This window comes from Nipponia nippon, unplaced genomic scaffold (genome assembly GCF_047370975.1).
Source record: "Nipponia nippon isolate SJK-2023a ecotype South Korea unplaced genomic scaffold, ASM4737097v1 scaffold_5, whole genome shotgun sequence".
Taxonomy (NCBI): domain Eukaryota; kingdom Metazoa; phylum Chordata; class Aves; order Pelecaniformes; family Threskiornithidae; genus Nipponia; species Nipponia nippon.
Window position 1 is genome coordinate 19,421,634 of NW_028262369.1, and position 26,931 is coordinate 19,448,564.

Below are 26,931 nucleotides of genomic sequence, written 5' to 3' on the forward strand. Positions count from 1 at the left end.
CTGGAATTTCACACGTTGCTGCACTGATGTAATACTAATGCTTGTAGTTATTGGGCAGAAGAACAAAGGCTTATGAAGTATTAGCTGTGTAACTAAAAGAAAGGTCTAGAACCAATTGTGTTTTAACCATCCAGCAAGCCTAATACCAGTGGGAAAGCATACTCCTCATAGTGGAATGAAAGAACTTAGTAGAAGCAAATAGTGCTGTCTGATGCATGCTGATTCAAGAATGTAGAGGTGTTCACAACGAACTTCTGTGTTGTGTCATTCAGGGCTGTTTACAATATTTGTAAATCACGGGACTGTTCTCAATGTCTATAAACCTCATGTCGCTTGTAGCCTCCTTGTTAAACACATTTTGCTTCTTCAGCTCATGTCTGCTAAGGTATTTCTTTCATGTCTCAAGCTACCTTATTGCTCCACAGCAGACATCTTCTAACATTTAACTGTACTTTTAAAGACTGGTGATTGCAAACATGCTGCCAGTTGGCCTGCTATAGTAGAATCATCACCTCTTTTGGTTTCCACTGCAATACATTTTGTATCTATACATCCAAACATCCCATTATAGTATGAAATAACTATCAAGGAAACAGACATTGACTGCTTCATTCCAGTTTCCACATGACATTTCTTATCACAAAATGCCTTTCACATCAATACTGCCTGAGATCAGAACTGTCTATCTGCTTTTTTGACAGATTTTCACAGCTCTGGAATGTCTGTTAATAATGATGGAGCTATATGGCATTTCTCGGGAATTAATGATTGGCTAGAAAGCTGCATTGACTCAGTGCTCAGTGAAGGGCTACTCTCTCTAGCAAGTAATCAGTCCCTGGGAAATACTCAGAGGTTGCATCAAGATTGATATTATTAACAAAAATGAAATATAGAATTTGGAACATGATAATTGCAATTGCTTTATTTATTCTAATTTTTCTATATTCTTCAGATTTATCGCCACCTCAACGTTCAGGTTAACTCATTAACTTTCTCTCCTAATTCTACTCTTTTTCAGACTCTCTTGTTTACATAAAAAACCTGCAAGCATCAGTTCTAAGAGTATATACAATTAAACACAGAATTGAACATGTATAATGCACACATACGCATGTAGAGTGTGAATGTGTACACATTTATATAACTTCCACTGAGACACGGCTATACATTGCTACAGGATTTACCATTAAAAAAAAGCCTATTTTCTAGCTTGAAGTTGAACAACAAGCATTGCCATTGATCCACATGTGAAAGTCTCAGTGAAAACAAGTGAAAGAAATTAGAGGAAAATATAATAGGAATACTTAATTTCGTATAAGGTCTGTGCCTAAAATTAAGTATTTCACCTAACTAATGGATATATGCTTGAGTAAAGACAAGTCTGTAGGTCCTATTGAAACATTCATCTTCTCAATTGTTTCAGAGGCAAAATACATTCCTTATGGGATAAAACTGTAGAAAAGTAGGTAATTATTACTTACCTTAAAACAACATCAAAAAGAGAAGTCTTGAAAGTGGCAGGTGACGATGCTAAACTGGGAAATCTTTTGTGTTTCTCAACTTGATAAAGACAACTGAAATAAATTAGAAGTTTATTGACTGACTTCATTGAGAAAAGCTTTATAAAACCACATAATGACCCAAGATGTGCCTCAGTATTCTGTGTAATACCCATTTCTCTCAATTAGTTTTCTTGTTTCCATTATTATACTTAATGGTTTTATATTTTGATCATGCAGGTGTTCTTACAACTACATGCTATGAAGCCATTAAAACACACTGCTGCAGGTCTAGTAAAAAGGGTTCGTGCCCCAGTTTGGAACACCTCTAGTTCATTACTAGAACTCTAAGATGTGGTACAGCTAAAATAACTTCACTACTAATACGGCTAACAGGCACAGAGAGCATAGCAACTAGAGTAACTTATGATTAATTAGGGTAACATGATTTATGGGTTCTGGGTTCTATGGGTCTGATCCAAAGTCTTATGGTGCCATAGGAAACATTTTTTTTCCAAGGAGCTTTAATCACCCTCCTGTTTTCGCCAGTTCTGGGCTCTTGTTCCAAGCACATGCCACATAGGGTCAGATTCTGATTGCATGGACCTGAATCCTGCAAGTGTTAGATTCTAGCCTAAAATCTTTGGCCTTTTTTGCTATAGGGGAATTCTTAAGGAAAACCCCAGGAACTCAGCGAAACAAGAAACTTGTACCACAGTTAGTCAGGATTAATAGCCCATAAAATAAATCATTTTTGATGTTATTATTTCTGCACATGCATAGCACTAATCATGCAAAATATTTAAGCAGCTTTTTAGCAGTCAGATCAACAGGGAAACTTGCATAATCTTAAGCGCCTGACAGGACTGGACCTTAAATGTCTCTAGATGCAATAATAAGTATAGAACAGATTCATTTTGTGCAGTATTTTCAGCACAAACTGCATCACAAAGTGTTAAATAATAAATAATAGCAGAGAGAAGTATACACAAGGGAGGAATGATATGATTTCAGAGGAGACTTGAAAGGGGATGTTGATGAGGTGGAGGTTTTAAGAATTAAATATTAAAAACCAAAAAGGCTGGTTTTGGCTGGGGCTGATTGTTTTTCTCTGCTGAGAAATAAAGGGGCTTTCCAACCTACCTCCTGGACAAGGATGCAAGGCTTACTGTCAAACTGTTCAGTGGAAACATCACTGTACTCAGAGTCTATTTTTAAGAGAAGGCAAAGGATCGCAATTAGCTAACTACAGCCCTCTCCGATTCCAAATGTCTGCTTTGTCCTCTGCCTCACCTTTCTGTTTATTTACCACTTAACAACTCCACACGGAGTTGGCTGAAGTTCCTGAAGTGCGGCAGCAATATAGCCCCCTCGCAAGCACAGGTGGGAGAGGAGAGGAAGGGTAAGGTGCCATTGCAGAGCCCCAGCACACCAGCCCCTCTTCCCCAGAGACAACAGCAGCCCGCAAGGCCGCAGCGAGGCTGTCACAGATGGGCCCCCGAGGAAAGGGGAAGCTGCTTTAAGCGCCAGCCCATGCTGTTAAATCGCGCCATAATGGGCTCATTTCCTACATTTGGTGGCAGCATAGTATTCAGGATAATATTATCGCTACTTGCACAGGTTACTGCCAAACCAAATGACGGACATGAGAGAGTTAAATAACAGGGATGGCGAGTGAATCACTAAAAAGTCTTTCCCAGAGTCAGTTCTCTGTTTGGGGGAAGTTATTTTAATTCTGTGTCTCGCAAACAACCCGCAGCCTCACTGTGTCCTCTGGAGCCAGCCTGACTGACATTATAACAAGATTTTTAAATAAACGATGTGCAGGGGCAGCTCATGTTTAGCAGACATAAACGTAGCCCCGCTCGGAAGCATGCAGCACCAGTAACGCTGTACCTGGGCACAGCGCGCCGGGGCGAGGGCAGCGCCCGCTCACGCCCATGGTTTAGCGGAGGCACGGCCCCATGGACACCGCTCCGCCAGGAGGACCTGCCTTTGCCTCACAGGTAAGTGAATCTCCGGAGAGCGCTAGCTTGTGAGGAGAGCAGTCACCGGGAGACGGAGCGCTCTACTTATCGGGAGAGCGGCGCCCTGCTTTCGTCCCTCGGGGCTGCCGCCGGCTCCCCCGAGGCGCCCACCTCGGCCGTTGCCCCCCTCAGCGCGGCGCGCGCGTGGCGCGGGGGGCGGGGGGGAAGAGAGGGAGAGGAGGAGGAGGCGCTCCCGCGCTTTTGGAGACGCACCTGTGGGGAGCGCCCGGCTGGGCGGGAAGTCTCTTATGTAAGGGATGGTGGGGAGCGGGGCCGGCCCCGCGGCGGGGCTGATGGGAGGGGGCAAAGCCCCAGAGAAGGGCTGCTCGGGAGGGGGAGGGCGAAGGCGCCGGCCCCTCAGCGGGGCTGCTGGCGGCGGGGGGCAGGCGGGCGCGCAGCCTCCCGCGGGCGCCTCGGAGGACGGGCTGGGCTCGCCCCCCTGCCTCGCCCTCGCTCTCGTTCGCACGCTGCCCGCCAAGGCGGATTTCCCCTGTGGCGGCAGCCCTTCCCCGCCGGCTGGATGCCGCGGCGAGTCCGTCCAGCCTCCCGCGCTCTGCCCTGGCGGCCGTCACCTCCCGCGGGCTCGCCCGGCTCCAGGCGGGGGTCGGCGGGCGCCGTGGCTGGCTGAGGGAGTTGGGCGAGAAACCGCGCCGGGCTCCGCGGGGGGAGCGGAAGGTGGGTGCCCCTGGCGCCTGCACGCTGGCACCAGGCGGCGCGGGGAGGCTCCTCGCTCGCCCTCTCTCCTCCTTCCCGCCCCTGCAGCGCCCTCGTCTCAGCCCTCCCGCCTCGTGGGCCCCTCCACGCCCCTCTCGCCAGCCCCTTCTCCGCAGCCCGCCGCGCAGCGCCGTGCCCCGCACTCCCGCCGCCACCTCCACCCCTCGGTACTCCTCCTCCTCCTCCTCCTCCCGCGCGCTCCCTCTCCCGCGCACTCCACTCCACAAGTGCCGCGCGCTTGCTCCTCCGGAGCGGAGCGGCCACGGGCTGCGGGCACTGCCCGGGGGGCGGCGGCCCCGGCCCGGCCCGGCCCGGCCCGGCCCGGCCCGCGCGGGGCTGTCCGTGGTGCTGAAGGCGAGCGCGGGCTGAGCGGACGCCCGGCCCCTGACGGAGCCCCTTTATGTTCAGCTCCTGGCGCAGCGCAGCATCCAGCAGCTCGAGCGGCGGCGGCGGCAGCAGCATCGCTGAGCCGGGGCTGGGAGGCAGAATGGAAGGCTTTATTCGGCTGCTCTTCGGCTACTTGGTGGCGGACCTTCTCACGCTGGTGTGTCGGGCTCAGGAGAAAGCTGGCCAGCAGCTGGGGAGCTTCGTGGTGCTCTCAGGAGGAAACCACTCCAGCCTTGCGGAACAGCTAGACCCCTCCGAGCCACCTCCCACCCCGGACTTCTGCAGGGGCTACTTTGACGTGATGGGGCAGTGGGACCCCCCCTTTAACTGCAGCTCGGGGGAGTTCATCTTCTGCTGCGGCACTTGTGGCTTCAGGTTTTGCTGCAAGTTCAAGAAGACAAGGCTTGATCAAAGCACCTGCACAAACTATGAGACGCCGTTATGGATGAACACTGGGAAGCCTCCTTCCCGCATAGACGACCCTCTGCATGACCCTACCAGGGATAAAACCAACCTCATTGTCTACATCATCTGTGGGGTTGTGGCAGTCATGGTGCTGGTGGGGATCTTCACCAAACTAGGGTTGGAGAAGGCGCACAGACCCCAGCGGGAGCACATGTCCAGGTAAGGCTGAGTGCCAGGCAGCAGGGTTCCCTTCCCCCCTACCTTCCCCCCCCCCCCCCCCAAAGGGGAGAGAGGAGCCCATATGTTCCTGCAAAACAAACAACTCCTGCCAGGCAGGCTGCATTCCCCTGCAAGGCAACCGAGAGAGACCAACTTTGGAGAGCAGAGCTCCTGTGGTTCCCCAACCTGAGATTATCAAAGTACATGCATATCGAGGAAGACTAGAAATAATTGTGGAGTCTGCACAGACAGTAGTCCATTTTTATCTGCAGTGTCTGACCCTCTCCCCAGCAAGATCTAGCAAGTGTTTCCGGATATACTGTGCATGAATAGGAAAACAAAAAAATCCTGAAGGCAGCAACACTGAATTATAGAAAGCCTGATGGGTTCCCTCTTCCAACTGTTTCAAAGCTTGGAAAATGTTTTTACTTCTCAACAGAAGGAAGTAAACAAATGTCATCTCACCCTCCCTCTCCAGCTGCAAAATGGTTTTGGCAGGACCTTCCCTACTCCCCCAACCCTTGCAAGTGTGTGAAATTTCTAAGCTGTGAAAATGAGCCAGGGTGGAAGGGAAGAGGGAGAGACAAAAAGGAAAAGCTATTGTAGAATTTCTTCACATTTTTTCAGTTACTGTTGCAAGGTAAAAAATGGAATATGGAAGTCTCATCTCATCCATATATGTGTGTGTTATATTCTGTATCTACGGTGTAATGGCTGAGTTATATCAAAGAGAACCTCCCCCACCTAGAGTTAGGCATGCTGTGTACCATCTACTCCAGATACAGGCTGCCTAGTAGTGGATAGGCAGGTGGGCAACTCAGGACAGAGCCCAATGGCTTTAACAACATATTCCACACCCAGATTGTCACAGCAGTTCAAAATCAAGGCATAACACATTTGTCAAGTTTGCAGTCTGTCTGATTCTTTATGCTAATCCCAGGCACATGAAAGTAAAGCAGATGGGGGAAAGACATTAAAAAAGGCAAACAGCTCCATTAAAGAGTCTAAATAGATTCCAGCATATTGGGCAACTTTTAGTGATGAAATGCAATTAAAAGGATACCTTCTACTGGACGTGCAGTGTGGCAGAAAGCTTCCTCTTGCCCTGACTGGTAACGGTGTAGTTCACAATCTTTAAAGCTTAGATGAAAAGTCATCCTTTGAAAGATAGTCCAAGAGATCAACTCAACACCTGGAGCCTTATTTTTTTTACTGAAGTTTCTGCATGACTTTTTGATTAACTGCTTATCCTGAAAGAAACAGAGAAAGCCACAAAAATACTCCTGCAAATGCATCACCAGTTCACTAGCAATTATTTGCTATTTATAAACTGGCTGATATGGATACGCTTTTACTACCAAGGAACAAAGCACATTGCAGGAATTTTAGTCAACATTGTGTGTCAGTGATACTTCTGCAAAGATGTTTTTTGTTGAGCAAGGTATAATAATCCTTTAGACATTTTGAATATTCTCTACTATTAAATTGAGAAAAAGAATACATGGGTCACAATTTCTTTTTTAAATCTTACTCTTAAACTACAGAGCTTGTTTGGAAAAAGCCCTCCTTTGCTTCAGCCTTTTTCTGTAGTGTCTTCATGCAGACAACAAGGCAGGGCTCGTAACAGTTACAAAAACTAGGGCAGAGCGAAGTTGTGGCCATCCCTGCTTATATATGGCTTAAATAGGTCCTATTTCTACTAGTAGAAATATTTGCTATCTAAAGTACAGGTGTGAAGTATTCTGAAAGGGTATTCTGTCTTAGTTTATGGAAACAGAATTATAGGGGATTGGAAAATCATTCTGAAATCCTTCAGTCATGTATGCATAAAGATTAGGTTTCTGAAGTGGTTCTTAGAAAAGGTCGTCTGTTACCCTGATTACTTAACAGTGTCTGAGATCTTGTACTTTTCTTGCCATGAAAATGTTCAAGTCAGGATTATATAGAAACTTGGAAAGTCATGATCACATGGAAAAACACTCACCCACTCAGTACACATAATAGCTAGTCATGTTCTGAAAAAGCAGTGCTATAGCTTTTTCTTTTTTTTTAAAAAAAAAGTTCTCACACTCCTGTTGCAGCTGTGGGGTGGGCTTACCATTAATTTGAAAAGAAATTAGATTTGTAAATCCCTTTGGCAATCTAAAAATCTGTTCATTGAGTGAAGAATGGAAGTAACCTTTTGTCCTCAAATGTGTATTTAACTAAAATATGCCATCCTAGCTCATTTTACACTACTAATGTTCTGAAAAAAAGGCTGCAATGCTTAAGAAATAAATAATTTATCTGTTTAAACAGTTACTAGTACCAAAAATTAAAATAATATGTAGCCTATATTAATACTCACCTTCTTTTATAACACTCATCACTACAATATATAAAAAAAAAACCAAACGCAAAAAGCACACTACTTATGTTTTTTTCTGTATTGAACCTTATTAATAAGCAAAAGTATAATGCATTGAGAGTGTTAGGTAGGCCAGACCAAAAGGACTAAGTGTTACTCCATTTTGGCTGGCAGCAAGAAACACACGGAGGCTGATTTGTCATCTATTTCCTTAGCTAAGGTTGTCTTCTTTCCCTTCCCTAGCCAATGGCTACATGAAACACTTGAATCCTCTTCATTCCTATGAACAAATTCACCTATGGAAGGGATGGTACTGCTTATCAAAACAGACAATGCATAATGTAAACTGATATTTTTTATACAAGGGCTGATTTTTTTTTTTAAAAAGTGAACAGAATACAACTGGTGTGAATTATATATTTCCATTCTGGATTTACTAAAAATATTTAAAAATATGAACAGAGACCTGACATGGGAATAAGAACATTGACTTATAAACAGGAAGCAAAACTGTGCCACACTTATTAATTCCTTGCATTGTTTCATCTTGTAGTCTGTGGATCTGCTGTTGAAGTAAGACACTGATATGTGTAAGAGTGGTACAATATTAATAAAGGAAACTTCACAGGCTTGGTGAGCGTAGTTTCTATACACTCGCCTTTCATTACGTTTTGTTTACTGCTATACCAAAACAAACAAAGAACACTCCATTAATTTCACTAAATTTTCCTGAAATATTTGACAATGAAAAAGCATTGGGGAAATGTGTTTATTTAGTGAAAAAAATCCATAGGAAAAAATCTCTATTGGGCAAGTCCTTTTAGGAAAAAAGAGTCAAAATTTGTCCTTTTCTAGAGAGCTTGTTACTTCCTTTTGTTTTGAGAAAAAAAGGCCAAGTGTGGCACTGTTGACATTTTCTTTCTTGTTAGATCAGTGCTTTTCAGTAAAACACTGTTGGCATGGAACTGTAAATCTGGAAGATGAAAACGGAGAGGGGAGTACAGTATTAAGTCTACATGGCATATTTCACTTTAGACATGATATGATAGTATTTTGTTTATATCATTCTCCTCATCTTTAAATTTGTTACTTGACATTAAAAGGAGATAAATATTCCCTTCAGCTACAGCGTCCAAGAACTAAGCAGTAATAGTAGTATCCAAACAGAGTAACTCTTCCTTTACCCTCCTGCTTTCTAAGAGAATAAGGGAATAAGATGGTGTATGCTATCAGATTTGGGAAAGCAAATGAATGTGGCAGTATTGTGCCTAAAACGAAACAGACCTGATCTGCCTCCTGAAGCAGATCTAGAAGCTCTGTTAGGCCTATGAGGGCAGCATGTTCTTGCTGCTTAAGACTACATCAATGGGGACTTCCAGGCTCCATCAGTTAAAGTGGAGAATTCTCTCTCGAAAATGAGTAGAAAAGGGAGAAGCTTTACTTCTGTTTCATGTACGAGATTTTTCTGTAAATAAAACCACACCTTTGTCTTCTTCCCTAATCCTTGTGGAGAACGTGCAAACAAACCAAGAACTGAAAGGACAATATTTACAATCATGCTCGTATGCTATAGCTCCTGTTTTTTTGAAGCAGTGCTTCTGACAGTGTGTTAGCAGCCTTCCAAATATTGTGAACCATCTGATCTCTTCTTTCTTCCTTTGCAATGTGCTGGGCTCACGAGTTAAGTTGATCATTCAAAAGGCATGTACCTGGGGCCAAAAATAGTCTGACTCACCAAAATCCTGAATCCTATGTGTGAAATTATTTCTCTTACGGGTTTTGACCCAGTTTTGGAGGCAAAATATGACAAGTGACCTTTCATGAAATAACCTGTGTTTCAGCTTCTTCAAGCTTGTACCCATAAGTGAAAAATGCATGGCTCCACATGCTTTATAACACCCAAAAGTAGCATTACATATCCAAAGAGAAAAATCTTATGGCAAGAAAAATGCTGAAGTTTTGTGACACTTGGATAGTTCTGGGCCGTGAACTCCTGTGTAGGTGACATTTCTCCACTTTTGTAATACTGCAAACAGTATCAATACACAGGACCTAATGATATTGCTACCTGATTAGAAGGTTATCTTGTATTTTGTATTATTTCCTTAAAAAATCATTCAATGTAGCAAAGCTGTAGATAAAGACCTTCTGTATATATAAGTTTTCAATGGGACCCACTCTAACAATTTCTTCAGATAATGAACAAAATCTGTATGATGATATTCAGGTGAGACAAATACATTAAGGTATTGTAACAGTCTGTTGGCCTGTGTGGAAGTTTTCGAAGCAAACGTCTATTCAAGCATTTTGTCACGTACTGCGGCACAAACCTGCCTTTATCCATTTCATTATATGGGCAAATCCCTAAAAGAACAAAATGCAGGTACAGCATTTCCTTTGTACTTCAGTGATACAAGCTGCTACATATTTTTAACTCTCCCTGACATCACTGGAAGATAAGGACAAGCTCTTTGTTACATGAGCTATTCTGCCCTGAGAAGATTGTACAACTTTGGCTAACACAGTATAAACATAGGTGCTGTGCTGTTAAAAATAGAACTTGATGGTGAGTAGTTCCTTTTTTCTTAATATAGTGGGAGCTGGACAGCTAATTCCTTAAAACCCCTTTGAAAAAAGCCACTCTGAAATGGTAGAAAACTTAGTTGGCATTTTCACAGACAAGCACTAGTTAATCGGCTATCATACAAGGTGTTATTTAAAGTCTACAGTGAACAATATTTACCATCAGACATTAAGGGCAATGAGGAAAGCATTTCTGAAAATCCGCTCTCACAAAGTTGGGAAATACTAATCTGTGTATTACAAGATCTCATGGTTTTAACTCCCATATTGAAGTTAGGAACTTTCATTTGCATTTCTTCCCTTCCCAGAAATGTGTCCAGCTGCCTCTGGAATTAGAATAAATATAGATATCAATAATTTCCTTTGTATAGAGACATATTTGAATAAAAGATAGATATTAATGGGTTTGGTCCCCACTTATTTTAAACTATATTTTGCAATTTAGTGCTCTTCTCTTGCATCATTTTCTACATACCTTTGTAAGATCTCTTCTATTGAATTTTTATTTTTCAGCTATGTAGGCCAGCTCTGCTATTTGTGCTGTATAAGCATTGCTTTAAATGGGAGCATTGCTCTGATACCATTAATCATTTGGTTACTGTCTTCTGACCTTTTACAGTATCAACAGCGTATTCTGTAACATCTTGATCACAACTGTAACTAATATTTTAATAATATAATGCTAGCCATAAACACAATGAAACATCAGTATCATTCCGCTGTGTAACAAAGCAACGTTCCTGCAATCTGAAAGCAAGATCCAGCTCAGGATTCCTCTCTGTCTGTAACTTAAAGGAAGCTCCTTTTTAATACTTAAAAGTACAGTGCTTCTTGATCAAGAAATCATCATGTCACAGAAGTACAGTGGAGGAGCTAAATGGCACTTGCCACGGCTTTCACCCGTGAATGTGCTTATTTTTATTTATTTATTAGTTTATAAACTAGTCTTTCTTGATGCAGTATCTGGGACACTGTATATAATTTTGCAGAAAATTAAACTAAACTGGGCACAGTGCCCAGAAAATGCATCCATTCCCTTAAAAAAAATAGCTCAAGGGGTCTAAAAATTAAAACTAGTAAAACAAAAAGGAGGCAAGTAATGGTCAGTAATACATTGACCTGAATAGAGAAGAGTTGCATTGAACCTTGAAGACACTGGTAACACATACCATAGCTTTCCTTTGCCTAAGGCAACAGCTGCAGGTGGGCCAGTTATTTTGTATGGCACGGTAGTTCAGCAGGTAGCTATATGGCATACACCTAAGGGCTCCTACAGAAGTCGACGGTAAAACTCCATAGCCCAGAATCACAGAGAGAGTTAGATGTTGCCATGCTGAGAGTTTCAGAGCTTAAAGCTTAGTCACTAACTCTAGATCCACAAGGTTGATACAGATGTGTGTGCTTATCTGTATGCCTAAGAATGGACTTACACTCAGCAGGACACTCGGCAGTGAAACTAGTCCTTAGAAAATACACCAGAGTGGGATGAATCTGTCTCTCTCTCAGATATAGTTACTGCCTGCAGCTCTGCAGAAAAAGCCCACAACCAGCACCAGGTTGGGCCTGGCCTAACTGTTAGGAATCCTTTTGCTTGCTCCCTCTTTGCTAGCATAAAGCTTTCATCCTGTTCCTGAACTGGCTTCAAAGCAGCAAGGAGTATTCCTGTGTAAGCTTTGCTCCATCTTAATGACTAGGACACACACAGAAGTTAGAAAAGACATTTTTGATCTCCCTTTCTGGATGGGAAAACCTTAAGTCCCTGATCATGAAGAGTGCGATGCCTACTGGATCTCTACATGAAAATCAGGTGACTATGGTGACATTTTTGAATGAGAATGGCCAAGACCACTGTGGTGTTTGGTGCTCTGCGCAAATGCATGTGTGAGAATGTACTTCGACAGGCCCTGCTGGTAATCTAGGTGTGAAGATACCTAGTTTGTGAAAGCTATAGACAGGGCTAGGTGCTGAGGTGCTCAGCTTAACCAAGATGGCAATGTTACTGAGCACATGCAATGGCAGAACTCTACAAGTCTCAACAAGCTTAAATTATGTTCTTACAAAGCCAAGACAGCTAAAGAACTTAATGTGTTTCTGTGTATTACTGCTAGCACACTGTCTAAGACAACCTAAAAAGAGCCTTAGGTGCGAAGTCTCACAATGAATCTGATTCCCTGATTTTGCTGTGAATGGAGCTCGTTTCTCCAGCAGACATTATGAAGGACTGCATCTCAAACTAAAAAAAAAAAAAAACCTTGGAATATATTGGTAGCTCCTTACAGATTTTACAACAGGTTCATTTTGATTTGTTTCATTTTCAGGGCTCTTGCTGATGTTATGCGACCTCAAGGTCCTTGTACAACAGATCATATGGAAAGAGATCTAAACATTGTAGTACATGTGCAACATTATGAAAACATGGAGACGAGACCTCCTCCAAATAATTTACGTAAGTTGCATTATAACTTTATGAATATCTGGAATGCTGGCACCAAAATGAACATAATGAAACAAATATTGCTGGATGTCACATGAGGATCAACAGTACATGGGTTCTTGCAAATCAGAAATATTCTTTATTTCAGAATTAGAAATATTTAGAATTTCCTAGTGCAAATAGTGCAACACTAACAGAAAGCCATTTTGAATAGAAAAATTAGTTATTATATTTATTTTTAATTAGTTGTCTTGGTTGACTAATATTGGTTTTGTGTCTCTGTCTCCTTCTACCTGGTGTTTTTGCTCAGCTTAACAAGCTATGCCTTATTCCATGTTTTGTTATACCAAAATACAAATACTTAAGCTTACAGCAAGATTTAACAAGACGTTTCATAAGGATGTAACATCCAATAAGAAAGCAGTCTCACTAAGCTGTTATATCATCTCCACTAGTAAAATAGTTAAATACTTTCCTGGAGAGCATGAAGTTGTATGTGGTTTTCACTTTCTCTTTTTTTTTTTCTCTCTAAAGGAAAGGTGAGATGAAGATTATTATTTTAAGATTTAAATAATATTTTTATTCTGTATCTGCTATTCCGTGTTTATGTTATTGAAGGCATGGAAAATGTGCACCTTAGAGCTTCAGACTCATATGACCACATACGACTGTGGTCTTGTCCTGACCAAAGTACAGATCTTTCTCATGCTGAGACACATTTTCCTTTTATGATGAACAGTTCCACTGCAATTTTAATTTGCATATATATTTATGTATTTTATATTCATCTATATCTTAAACATATAAGTATACATGCATACAAATTATAGACAATGTATTTACAAACTGAAGTTCAATTTATTTATAAAAGAAAAGGGTATTTTTCAGGAAGATTTAGATTGTTAGGCAATGGATGGCTTTATTCTGTGCTGTAGATCAATGTAGATGTGCATTTTACTGCAAATATACTTTTACTGCATTGGTATTTGGATTTTGAAACATTTAAAGTATATGCACTAGTCTTGTCCTTATCTTTCTGTAACTACAGAAAGCAGAAAATTTGCTTATATTTGGACAAAGAATGAGTTTTATTTGGGCTGCACTGTGCAGTTGTGAGATTTTACTGCTTTACTTTTGGGGGAAGGGTGTAAAAACAATGGGAAAAAGAGCAGATTCATATGCTGCATGCACTCCTGATACTTGTTTTGCAGTAGAGGCTGACTGTGATTTCTTATGCGCGTGGTTACAGAGTAATAGGAGAAAATTAAAGCTGTGACCTCTAATAAAGATACCACATATAGTGAAGTGTGACACCTAATCTGTCTGCACTGCTCTCCAGCAAAGTACTTCCACCTGGGCCTGTGCAGTTCTACACTGCAGAGGGGGAAGTACATACATACTGCAGCATTGCACCCCTAATTGTATAAAAACACACCACTTCTGCAGGGGAACTTATGCTTCTCTCTCAATCAAAGGTTTTCTAGCCCCCTGGAGCTGAGGTGGTGAAGTTCTGAAGGTTTAAGGAGGATGGGAATATGCACTATATCTCTCTTTGCTCTGTGTATTAGCTCTTTGCTGATCTCTGATCCTTCCTGTGACCATGTTTTCAAGAAGAAAGCCGCCAAACGGGAATGAAGTTAGGGTACAACCCTTATTTTTCTCATATGTGAAATGTTTATTCAGAATCCTGGTTAATGAAGGAGCCAGAAAGTAAAGAGATTCTTACTACATTGATTGTATCTAGATTTTTGTAATCATCACACTGACATATTTTGCTTAAAACTCTTTGTATACTACAATATACAACATAACACAGCAGGTCTTTAAACTCATTCTTGCTTGGATTTGAAACCAGATTTAAGCCTTGCTTCTGTGTGTATGTATATATATATATATATATATACACACACTCTTGCATATAAATGCAACTCAGAGCCACATAGTTACTGCATCAAGGAAGGAAAAAAAGATACATTTAATAGTACCTTAGGATCTTGGTTTATGATGACCTCAGACAGCTGTACCTCTTCTGTCTCAGAATTTGGCTCTTTGGCACAGATGGAAGAATTATATGTGAAACAGCTCTTGCGCCACTGCAATTTACAACATAGAAGCACTACTGCTACTTTGGAGCTATCTTAATCCATTGGGTAATGAATAGGGGCAGTCCCAAGACTGCTTCACATGCAGCTCAGGCATTCCTGCCACAGATGGAAACCTCAGAAGCAAGCAGCTACAATGGTAACTGTTTCAGTCTTTAATCAACTTTATGGATTAAGTCAATCATTTTAGATTGTTCAATGCAGACCTTCAAGTGGTGAAATTACTCAAGGCATTCTATAACCAGTATTAGATACATTTACTTCAAAGCAAGTAGATCATTATTCTATATTTGTTGCCATTATATTCCTTCATAAACTCATCTAAAACATGACTAAATGACCTACTAGAATTAGCCAGAACATCACAAATGATTAAAGTCTGTTGAGAGCATGTGCATTTATGGTGCAGAAAAAATCTTTATAAAGAGAAATTATTAAGACAGATTTTCCAACTCTAGTATCTTAGCAATTTGAAATTTTATAGTGGAGTTCTGAAACACTACAAGAGTGGATATTACTTGCAGAAACTTTGGCAGTGCAGCATTACCTACTACTAATGCTGGAAAAGTAACAGGCTTTTTTTGGTATTTTTACAAGCAAATAAACCAGAGTGAATTACAGCTTTCGTAGAAATTCCATTCCAGATCTTTACTTACACAGAGAAAATGAAATGGTATAAAATCATATCATCAGACACTTTGATATGTATTTCTTAAGTTTTCTAAGTTACCCCTTTCTATCTACTAGCCCTCTCAAAATGAGACTTAAAAATTTGAGACTAATGTACTTTTCACATTCGTCCATAGATATGAAGAGGGCAGGAAGAATGTCTTAGGCATTATGTACCCCTTCCGTATTGTGTCTTTCAGAACACTGAAGACAAACTATTGAAGGCCAAACATTATTAAAAATGTTCTAATTTGAATGTTCATTTGCTCTTTCTGCCCTCTTGAAAAACATTTTGCTGATGCTGCCAACCCATTCTGAAAGTGTTTTATGAAGGGAAGCTCTGTCAAAATGACAAACTTTGCATGATCTCTGACACTGAAAATGAGTGTGTTTTTGTTTCTGGACTGTTTGTTACCAGAGGACAAAGATTTTCTAAGTTGCCTGCAGCTAGCACTACTATTTGCCAAAAGTAGTCAAAAGTAGAGATCTCTTTTCAGCATCTTGTAGTTTACTCAGTTTCTTGTCCCTTCTTTTCTAATATTCAGAAAAGAACAGCCGTATTGGAGGTTCTAGAAAAAAACAAGTTTTTTTCTCTGCCCATGTCAATCCAGACAACCTAGATGCTTTTTAGTAAAAGCTATTTTGTCCTTAGCGGTTGTTAGTCATCATAATTTTCTTCCAGTACCGTGCTTTACTTAGGATTAGTTTTCCGTTATTTCCCTTCATTCATACACATTAGAATGTAGTGGTGCTTTGTAAACAAGCAGCAGATATCTACCAAGCATTATAGCATTCAAGTTTTCTAACATGGAATGTTAAATAAAAAAATGAAAAAAAGAGGACATTTAAAAGTTATCTTAAAAACATCAAACCAAAATCAAACCTTCCTGCAGAATTTGAATTGTTTTGTTCATCCCTGACTTCCATGAATCTTAAGAAAGCAGTGTTCAAGATCTTTTTTCTTCTTTTTTTTTTTTTCTTTCTACTTACTGTGTTAGAAGTAAGCAATTTATTTAATATGTTGGGCTTATAACACTGATGCAGTGGGAGTTAGGAGGCTTTGTAGCTACATCCTCATTTCTGAAACATGATTACGGCTATTATTTCTAATTCATGATCTATGACAGCAGAGTGAAACAAATACTTAAGTTATTGCTATCCACAGTCACTTTTCCTAATGATCAATAAAAGCTCCGTTACTCTTTCCTCAATAATAACTAGCCTTGCACTAGCATAAAGCATTTATCCAGACTCCCAAGATAAAGGTGACTTTAAAGGGAAGTCAATTCTAGATTGTGGAGGTCTTAAGATGAAAAATGCTAGCTTTTAGTTAGTTTGACGTGTATGGATTATTTTTTATTTTGAATTTAACATTAAAAAAAAAAAGTAGTGAATTGTAAACAAACCACTCAAAGAAGGAGGTGGTGCACTCTATCAAATAGCCAATTTTAATACTGGCCAAGAATCTGCAGCACATGTGATTAAAATGACTTTTTCTCTTCTTAAATATATGCAAGGGAATAACGTGTTTGCTGCTGCATTTGATTGTCAGTTGTCCTGGATACTTACTGACTACAAATGCTAATGCTGAAAACAAAGCTAAGACATTTCTGTAACTGCTGCCTTATGATAAGTTAACTTTTGTTATTTCTTTGTTTCTGTGTTGAGACAGTAAGCATTTAAATAGGAGGGTATTTTTTGAAGTTCTTGCATATTAGAATAAACATTCTGTATTGTGTATTCCCGTGCTTTCCCCCATTTCTGTAAATAGAAGCTCAGCCTCTGTTTTCCAGTGAGAGAAACTGTGACTAGTTTTACACTGCAAAAATACAGTTAGAACTTGCAGGAATTTTTTGCCATCTCTTTCGTCCCCAGTGAATATGCTTTTTGTTGTTGTGTTGAATACAGTGGTCTTTGGCAAACTAATTATTTTTATGTTTAACGTACATAAACATGTTTATATCAGATGATTCATTGTATCGCATTGCCTAAGCATAATTCCCACTGTTGCTCATTGGAAATAAATATACAGGAATATTAAGAAAATTTAGTAAAGAGAAGTACTATTCTTTGAAATGCAAAGCTCCTGAAGTATATAAAACATGATAACTAATTTATTTACACAGTAACTGTTGGCCAACGAATTGCATAATATTGAAGAAGTAACCATTGAGAATGTGCAGGTATTACTGTAACAATATGCTTCTGGTGATATGGGGCCTTGAAACTCTACTAAAAACCTTGTTCAGACAGAGGGCTACAAAATCCAAAGGACTGAGCAAATAACTGTACGTTTGGCCTTGTTGGTGTCTAGGTTGCTTGATTACAGTAAAATGCTTTTTTTCAGGCCTGGCTCTATGCATGGGTCTAGCCCAGAGGAATTGGACTATGTTCTTCATGAACTTCAATTGGCTGTTCACCTCCTCACTTAGAATGACAGAGTACAGTTAGAAAAGCTGAGCTGTATAGATAGGGCTCCAGCCATGTTTTATGAGTGAAAAGATGGAAAACACTAATAAGTTTTCAGCCAAGAAAAAGATAGTTTTAGCATAGTGACAGAAGGAGAAGTGAGCAAGTACTGCTGATGGAGTGCTCCGAGACAGTGAAGAACTAGGGAGAATAAAACGGCTAGCTTAACTGGAGGATGTACTTAGTTTGCAAGAAACTACAGTGCTACAATAGAGGGAAGGGACTGTAGTCAGTAAATATTGGGAATTTGTTTTCATTTAAAGCCTTAGTCTTCACTGCCCCTATGCCAAAACTCATTTTACTGGAGTTTCTATGATCTATCCAGGAAGCACTTTAACACTATTCCAAAAAATCTGATAATTGAGATTAAATTCCTGAGCTAAAAACTAGTACACTTAAGTTAACCCTGGGAGAGGGCTACTTATTACATTTTAATTGTAATATACAACAAGGAGGACAAATTCCACATTTAAATTATACACTTTACAAAACTAATTATCCAAGAAAAATCCCACATTACCATCACCAGCCACGTCAAAAGAAATATTGTATTTTTTAAATATAATTTCTGTTTGAGGTTAAAAGCTGCAAGCTGCTCTGTCACAGCTATCTTGAGACCACTTTTTAACCACTTTAAATGAATTTCTAGATACTGACTTCAACTGAAATTATGCTAGCAGTAGAACTTGTTGTTTGCATTAGCAAATTGGTGATAGAATTTTTGTTAATATAATTACAGCTATAGCAGTGGATTCCAGACCTCCAAGGCTTCCATGCTGGAAACAAAATTTCCCATATAAACTTAGAGTCTGAAGATGCATTTCTCTTGCAACTCAGTCAGACACTGTAAGACACTAATGTTTAATCAGTTCTGAATGTGTCTTTAGCCTCACAATCATTAGTACAAAAAATATGAGTATATTCAAGGAAGTTAATTACAACCTGAGAATGAGAGCTTCTGAGTTTATTTATGAAAGACAAAAAGTAAAACAAATGAAATATATCATTTGTTATTGACTGTTGTACATTTCATAATTTTTTTTTGTCAAAAACAGGATGATTTTGAAAATGTTAATATATATTATACACAATAGCTTTTCCTTAATAGTTGCACCAGTCTTCACCAAGTGTAATATGTCAGAACTCTAGCAACGCTCCTACCATACAATTAATTCCATGCCTTTGCAATCACCCTGTTGGCTTAATCTGGCAAATGAAAAAAAAAAAAAAAAAAGCTAAAGCAAATAGTAAACACAAAATTTTGCATGAACAGGGACTGAGGGATTGCATCCTGGGTCTATAATCAAGTAAAACTGTGAACTTAGCATCATTATGTATGTTCAGTGGGTCTCTTTATTCTAAAATATTTCTTGTTAGATACGATTTTATTGGAAACTCTATGAGAATGTTATGCATCTTATCTGCAATTTTAGTAAGTGGGATATGTTTTGAACCATATTGGGTAGGTCTTCATAAGCTCTGCTCCACATAACTATTCCCATTAGGACTGAACAATGAAGTTTTTGCTCTATCTTTCTTCATTTATTGTACAATAAAACAATTAGATTAGATTACTGCCTTGCATCCTATCATTTACTTCTAGTCAGCTTTTAATTCAGATAAATTTGACATATCTTAATAAAAATATTCATCAATGTAAAATGTATTTGGGAGAAATACAGTTAATCACTGACATTATCCTGTAGCGGCAATAATTAACATTATGGTAATAAAAATTATTTAGAATATATTTTTACACTTTATAGTCTAGTTTAAAAGGCTGAATGATTATTTAATAAAACAAAAATTATTGTCATAACAGAAGAGAGCATTGCTGTACTAGACTATTACATAGGCAGCTTTGAGTCACACAACAGCAGACTTGAAAGGCACATATAAAGGATGAGGCTTATTTTGCTGTCATTGGGGTGCAGATTAAAGCACTTGGAAATGTTGCCCAATAGTACAGGGATGTATTTACCATCTACAAGATGAAAAGTCCAATATCTATATGTGGTTGGGCTTTGGAAAACAGTTATATGTTTCCCTTGTGATTCCACTTTTACTTCCATACTATCAGCATAATTATTTAATAAGGGTTTAGTTCCACAGGTGTTTGTTATTAGGTATTGATATGTCCTGTCATCAAATATTCACCTGAAAACAAAGGCAACGCTTAGAAGAATAAGCGTCTTCTACTGTTTTGGCACTTTGCAATCTAAGTTTTACTTGTTAAATCTTATTAATGAGGTGCTATTCCTATTATATACTACTCAATTTAATATTTAAAATTGTATTTTGTCTTTGGACAGGTACACTGAATAATAGTATTCTCAATGCTGAATAACTTCCAGTGCAAAATATTCCCACTATTAACCACAACTGTCAGCAAGATGAATCATCAATGCTTCACACCTGTTGCAATCTTTCATGTCACTGGGATTCTTGATGTCAAAAACTGGTATAGGAAACAATGCCAAACTAATAGGAATCATGTTTTGGGAAAAAAACAAAACAAAACAAAAAAACACCAACCAAACAACACAACCTTTTTGTGGTTGTATTCTGCCAGATTTTAGCTCCTTAAAATGAGGAGGACAGACATTGAGCTACCTTTTTTTTTAATATGGCATGAGTCACCTCATTGAAAGGCAAACAAAAAGTACCTTTTGCTTTCACTGTTGGTTTGCCAACATCACCACACAGACAAATTACACTTCCGTTTTCTATGCCAAAACAATATCATTTTTAACTGTTGACTTACAGCTTAATCATCTCTCTAAATCCATTAACTCCCACCCTCATATTTTGTCTCAAAAATCAGAGATTTGTAACACAAATGATAAAAACATAAATTCATTAATACATCGGTTTCCATCCATGCATTCAGGCACAAACATTAACTATTGCAAACTGATATATCCACAGCTAAACATACATTTTTTTTATCACTCTGGCTCTGTGGAACTTTGATACTATATTTTAGATGTTAAAATGCTCTTATCAGAAATTTAACATTCTGTAAAATTACTTCCCTCTTCATTTTTCAATCAGTCATACCAACTTTGCCAAGCAGAATCAGTACAGTGGTTATGAAATAAAGTAGAAGAGGTTGGCTGCATACATTAAAAAGCTTATGAATACACATCCCAGTATTATGAGGCAATTGTGATATGCTATTCAGTGAGAGGTATTTTCACAAATTTCAATCTACAGTTTCAATCATAAATGACTTTCAGTACCTTTGTTCTATGTTCTATGTTTTATATCATAACTTTCCTTGAAATGTACACATCGGCTCTGACTCCACTTTTATTACCATAAGATAAAGTTAAGAAGGGAACAGAGTATGTTTAATATTTATGAAATAGCTTTGTTGTTGATTTTTATAATAGAAAAAATAGTTGAAAAAAATCTCTGGAACCATGACACAAAACTACATTGATAATCATTCCCAGATGATTACAATGTGGATTTTAATGTTTTCTCAGGTATACTAATAAATTTAATCTTTAATTTTTAGTTACCACATTTAAATAGCTTTTAAGAACCCTTCAGTAACATAATTTTGTTTTTAACTAACTCGTTTAAGAAACACGTCTCTGCACCCAAGCCTAAAGCTATAACTATACTTCTGAATCTGTAATGAATTTATAACATAATCCAAAATAATCCAATTGTCTTTTACCATCCACTCCTTACCAATTAAAGGAAATGCATATTTGATAAATAGTTATTTTTACACATACACAAATATACACAAAAGAGAGTGTGCATGACAAAATTTGGACACTATTGGAGTTAGCAATTTGTTTAGCTGGAAGTGGAAGTGTCTACGATAAACTAAGTGTCTCAAACACAGACCTGTTTTTTACCCTGAAAAGTTTGTTCTCACTGTGTTAGTTCACCTTTTACAGCCTATAGCAATAGCCAGGAAAAAAAAACCAAAACAGCCTTTCCCATGTAGACAGTTGCTCTTCCAGGGCTAATCTGATAATTCCTTATCACTTTTGAACTGCTTCATTGTTTTCTCTTAACATATTCTCCATGCATACTAAACCTTGTGCGTCCTATTGCTGTCTCTTCGGTGGCCTATAACAAGCTGGTCCTCCATAAATTACAAAATGGTAGTGGATGCGATTCAGAGGTGTGGGTAGTCACAGTCTGTGAGCCCTGTAACAAAAGTAGGATTTTGACAGTGCTTACAGTAACGGCTAGTTTAAGCCAATTAGATGAAATTCTGATTGGTCAAAAGTCATGGTAAAGCATTCACCATCTTTAATGGCTCAAGGATTTTACCCAGGGGCACTAAAACTCACTTAGGACCTCATATATATCTTATTGAGGGGAATTATTAATCTTTCAAGATAATAGAAAGATAAAGGGATATGCAGGAAATTTATTCTATGGCTTCGCAAAGAAACTATACAGCTTAGAGAATTTGATGTTGGAGAAGGAAAAATGCATGTTCATTGCCAAGAGTAAGAAAAGCTAGTCGGGAGGAGGGCAGTGAAAACTACCAAATAATTTACCAAATTAAACCCTCCTGAGAAGTGTTTTGAGAAGCCAGGAGCCTAGAAGTAGTTTCCAGCTAGATGTACTTTCCATTTTTGTTCTGATTTCAGGAAAGTTTGGGAGTCTGCAAATGAGGAAAATGTCCATGCCCTTGGCACAGAGGAGAAAGGGAACCTTTCATGCTCTTCTTCCACACTCCTCCCCTTTGGCAGCACAGCTGCTGTAGTTGAACAACTGTTGTCACCCCAGTATGCAGAACAGGCCTCTTGGAGGGCTTGTGCGGATACTGAATTCTCAGCCACTGAACCCTGGCACAGAATAGAATTGCAGGTGGCAGCTTTCACTTACATAAATGGTCTAAAATTTCTCTGGAACCTTACGTGAGTAGAGAACTGAGCACAGTGGAGATTTGTTTCACTGAGGCCCTTCCAAGTACGGAGGGATCCAAGTCAGCACGTTTGCAAGGGGGTACTTGGCCAAGAGCAGACTAACTGGTCTGCTAGTCTGGCCAGGTGGGTTTGGCCTATGTAAAACAATATGCTTATATCATTTGGAAGCAAATTAATACATGAATTCTTGAGCATCCCTGTGTTAAAAAGAATAAGGCCTACCAACAGATTTTATAAACAGCTTCCAAAAAGGAAAAGTAGTCCTTTCAGCATTGTTCTCATCCAGGAGTTAAACTAAGGAAGCTGATGGTGATTTATATATTTTTACTCTTTTATACATCTGAGGCCCGAAGGAGTTGCTGTGCAACACGCTCTCAGAATTTCCTGCTGGGGGCTGGGCTAAAAATCAGGAATGCGATTTTTTCCTAAAAAGCCTTGCTCTACCTCATCAAATGACTAACTCTAGTTTAAAGAATATATTTTGCATTTATAATAATGGATTAAACTATTTCTCATTTTTTCCAAAGCTGGAAGGTTGGAGAACTACATTTCTCCTATAGGAATCCAGATTCTTCTTAAAGTTGCAAGTTAATTTCTGAACAGCCAGCAGTACTGTGAGGAAACGTTCCTTATCCTTTGTCAAAAACAAACCTGACCACTACTTCAATTAGAAGTTTCAAGTTTCTAGTCATAGCTCTGTAGTTAAATCGCTATTAAATGCTTTACTTAGTTAAATGAATTCCTATAAGGATTTTTTAAGCAAAATAATTTACATTTATGATTTATTACTTCTTTCCCATCATTTTAACACTTTATTTTTCTGTGGTTCTTGCTTTTCCTCCTTGCTTAAGCACCTCCACTTAAGAATAGAATTGCGTGAAAAGGAATCGTTTCTCTCGGACATAATTAGCTCCAACAAAGATCTTCAAGAAACCACAGAAAATCAGAAAAAAAAATCATGCACTCTGTGGGATAAGACATTTGCACAAGGTTTTTGCATAGACATTTAACTAGAATAAAGATCTCTTTAAGAGTTACAATGAGCAAAATTCACTTATAACAGCCATCTTTTTATTCTCTAGTATGTGTCTGGGGTTTATCTTGTGTCTTCAAGTTCTTGCATCAAAGCCAGGAAACTAAAATTTTACCTTGGGAATCCAGTATACTATTCCTTAACCATGCACAGGTATGATTGTGATGACAGAGAGGCCAGGAGCTAAGCCTGGATAAAAATGTTTGTAGTAAAAGCAGTAAACCAGAAACTTCTGAATCTTGAAGAATATTAAAAGTAAAATTATTTATGCTTCTTGGAAGATGTCCACATTTTAGCAGATGTATTGTAGAGGAAAAGTATATAAAATACAATTTATATTATTAGGGTAGTTCTTTCTCTGACTTGTTCATTATATTAACAATTTAATGCACCCATCTAAGAATTACCTCACTCACTAATTCTTTTTCCGACTGTGATCCTACACCTCTTATAGAAAGGTCTAAATAACTATATGCAAATAGATTAGGCTTATTTCCTCTCAGAGTAAGAAAATCACAACAGAGAAAAAAACACCAGTGCTGCAGGATTCTTTTCAAGCGCATACAAATGACACACTTTATAATATGATGATCTTGCATTGTCATAATTTAGCATTTTAGAGCCATTAACATTTGCTTGTGAAAATCTGGTTTGCAATATTTATTTGCAAGCTACACCTTATTTCCTAGGTGACACCATTTCCACCGTTTCTACAAATACAGAGACATAGAGCTAGAGTTATGCTGCAAAATGTGAATCACCTATCTGTTCTATGCATAGGAAAAGATTTTCAGATTTTGTAAGTGTCAGAATCATGCAAACATTTTTAGAAAGGAAGACAAGTGGTCCTTGAAAATCTGGTCTCTGTAACTTAGTGCTTTACTTTGCTTAAATTGTCCACTGGAATAACACTAGTATTCCCCTTTCCTCTTTATTGCCTCTCGTGTCTCTTCATCAGGAAGAGGAAGGATTGTGCCTCTCCACTCCAACCCCTCTGCACCTCAATAACCCATATGGAGTACCTCAGGTTCCTCTTGAGTTTCTTGATTTTGTCTGGATAAACAATAATATTCGCTGGCTTTTTCAGAGTTATCCATTCTGGTATATATATGCTGACTGATCAGCAAACAGAATCATAGAAGCATAGAATCGTTAGGGTTGGAAAAGACCCTTAAGATCATCGAGTCCAACCGTTAACCTATCACTGCCAAGTCTATCACTATACCATGTCCCTAAGCACCACGTCCATCTGTCCTTTAAATACCTCCAGGGATAGAGACTCAACCACTTCCCTGGGCAGCCTGTTCCAATGCCTGACCACCCTTTCGGTCAAGAAGATTTTTCCTAATATCTAACCTAAACTTCCCCTGGTGCAGCTTGAGGCCGTTTCCTCTTGTCCTATCACTTGTTACTTGGGACAAGACACCGACCCCACCTTGTTACAACCTCCTTTCAGGTAGTTGTACAGAGCAATAAGGTCTCCCCTCAGCCTCCTCTTCTCCAAACTAAACAACCCCAGTTCCCTCAGCCACTCCTCATAAGACTTGTGCTTTAGACCCTTCACCAGCTTTGTTGCCCTTCTTTGGACACGCTCCAGCACCTCGATGTCCTTCTTGTAGTGAGGGGCCCAAAACTGAACACAGTACTTGAGGTGCGGCCTCACCAGTGCCGAGTACAGGGCACCTCCCTGGTCCTGCTGGCCACACTATTCTTGATACAGGCCAGGATGCCATTGGCCCTCTTGGCCACCTGAGCACACTGCTGGCTCATGTTCAGGCGGCTGTCAACCAACACCCCCTGGTCCTTTTCAGCCAGGCAGCTCTGCAGCCACTCCTCCCCCAGCCTGTAGCGTTGCATGGGGTTGTTGACTGAACAAACCAAGCAAACAGCTATAGAGTTTGTACTTCAGCCTTTTGTCTCCATTCAGCCATTTGTTTTCCTAACAGCCGTAGAAACATCTCATCCTTGAGATCTCAGTAACACCAGAAGGGGCAAATGGGTTAAAAGTTACTAGAGGGAGTAACAGATAGCTAGAAAAAAAAATTACATTAGCCTTGTTCTCTTTTAAGAGCAATAAATCTAGAGTTATTTACTGAGTGCAATAAAATGCTACAGGGCATTGTTAGCATGAAATTTGGATCCATAAATCAAATAAGTATTGAGATGCTGCTCTGAGAGTCTGTAATCATCAAATAGGGAGATCTAGTCATCGAAGGTTGGGAATGCCAGGAAAACAAGAACAGAAGGATAGAACAATCTATGGCACATCCCCTTCCCCGTGGATCAACAAAGTTATCTATCAGGATGATGCCTGGTTTGTAGTGTCTAAATTAATTGTATAGGAAAGTCTGAAGGGAGTCGGGATATGTCAGAAGATCAGATCATAGAGGAAAATACAAGCTGAAAACTTGGCAGATGATTTATTAATTGCTAATTATTCTTATTTCTACTTTACATGATATTAAGTGTATGCTAGAAGCTTCCAAGTGGAAAATCCACACAACAGTTAATGCAGTTCAAAAGCAGCATTAATCCTCCTTTATGGCTTGCAACACTCTTGGGAAAGAAGATATCGCACAGCTTCAAGGATGGAAAGTCACTGGTGTTAAGCAATCTGAGGCTAACTAGCTTCCCTGCAAAGGGAGAAGTCCTAAGGGCATATTTCCCTGTGTGAAATCTGTGTATGTAGAAGTGGATTTACCTTCCCCATATACCTGTAGCCTACATAGAGTTTGAGATCAGCGCACCGTGGAAGTTGGTGAGTGTGAGCTAGTAACTTTAAGAACACTCCTCTCACATAGTTACTGACAAGTCTTTTCAGCTTTGAAGGAATTAACAGAAGAGGAATAATTTTATCTTAATTATCATCCCAGTAAATTAAAACTAGAACACATGCATGTCATAGTCCCAACATCACAGGCATGACTGAATCCTGGCAGTCAGTATGTCATGATCGATACTCTATCATCTGAAGAATCCTTTTGAAATATTCTCATAGTAACTTGCAGCCACAGATTTCACTAGATTTGACCTGAGATAATTGCAAGTGGTATGCAGACTGTTTGCTCTGTCTTGTGGTTTTGATATCAATGACAGCTCCTAACTATGTCATTCTCACCAGCTTTCCTCTGATTAAGAC

The 26,931-nt window shown here is 39.4% G+C and overlaps 1 protein-coding gene across 3 annotated transcripts in view; it reads left to right on the forward strand.

Annotated features, from left to right (window-relative positions):
• Nucleotides 1-3,249: 3,249 nt before the first annotated feature.
• SHISA9 (shisa family member 9) overlaps nucleotides 3,250-26,931 on the forward strand; it is a 196,379-nt gene continuing 172,697 nt past the window's right edge. The window contains exons 1-3 of one of the 3 annotated variants that reach the window (XM_087732300.1): nucleotides 3,250-3,505; nucleotides 4,649-5,251; nucleotides 12,500-12,627. In XM_087732300.1, the coding sequence (XP_087588426.1) occupies nucleotides 3,336-3,505; nucleotides 4,649-5,251; nucleotides 12,500-12,627 (901 nt within the window). In that variant the 5' untranslated portion in view covers nucleotides 3,250-3,335. Of the gene's footprint in view, nucleotides 3,506-3,757; nucleotides 3,777-3,920; nucleotides 4,202-4,648; nucleotides 5,252-12,499; nucleotides 12,628-26,931 lie in introns of those variants that run through there. The other 2 variants (XM_087732302.1, XM_087732301.1) reach the window with 2 other exon arrangements.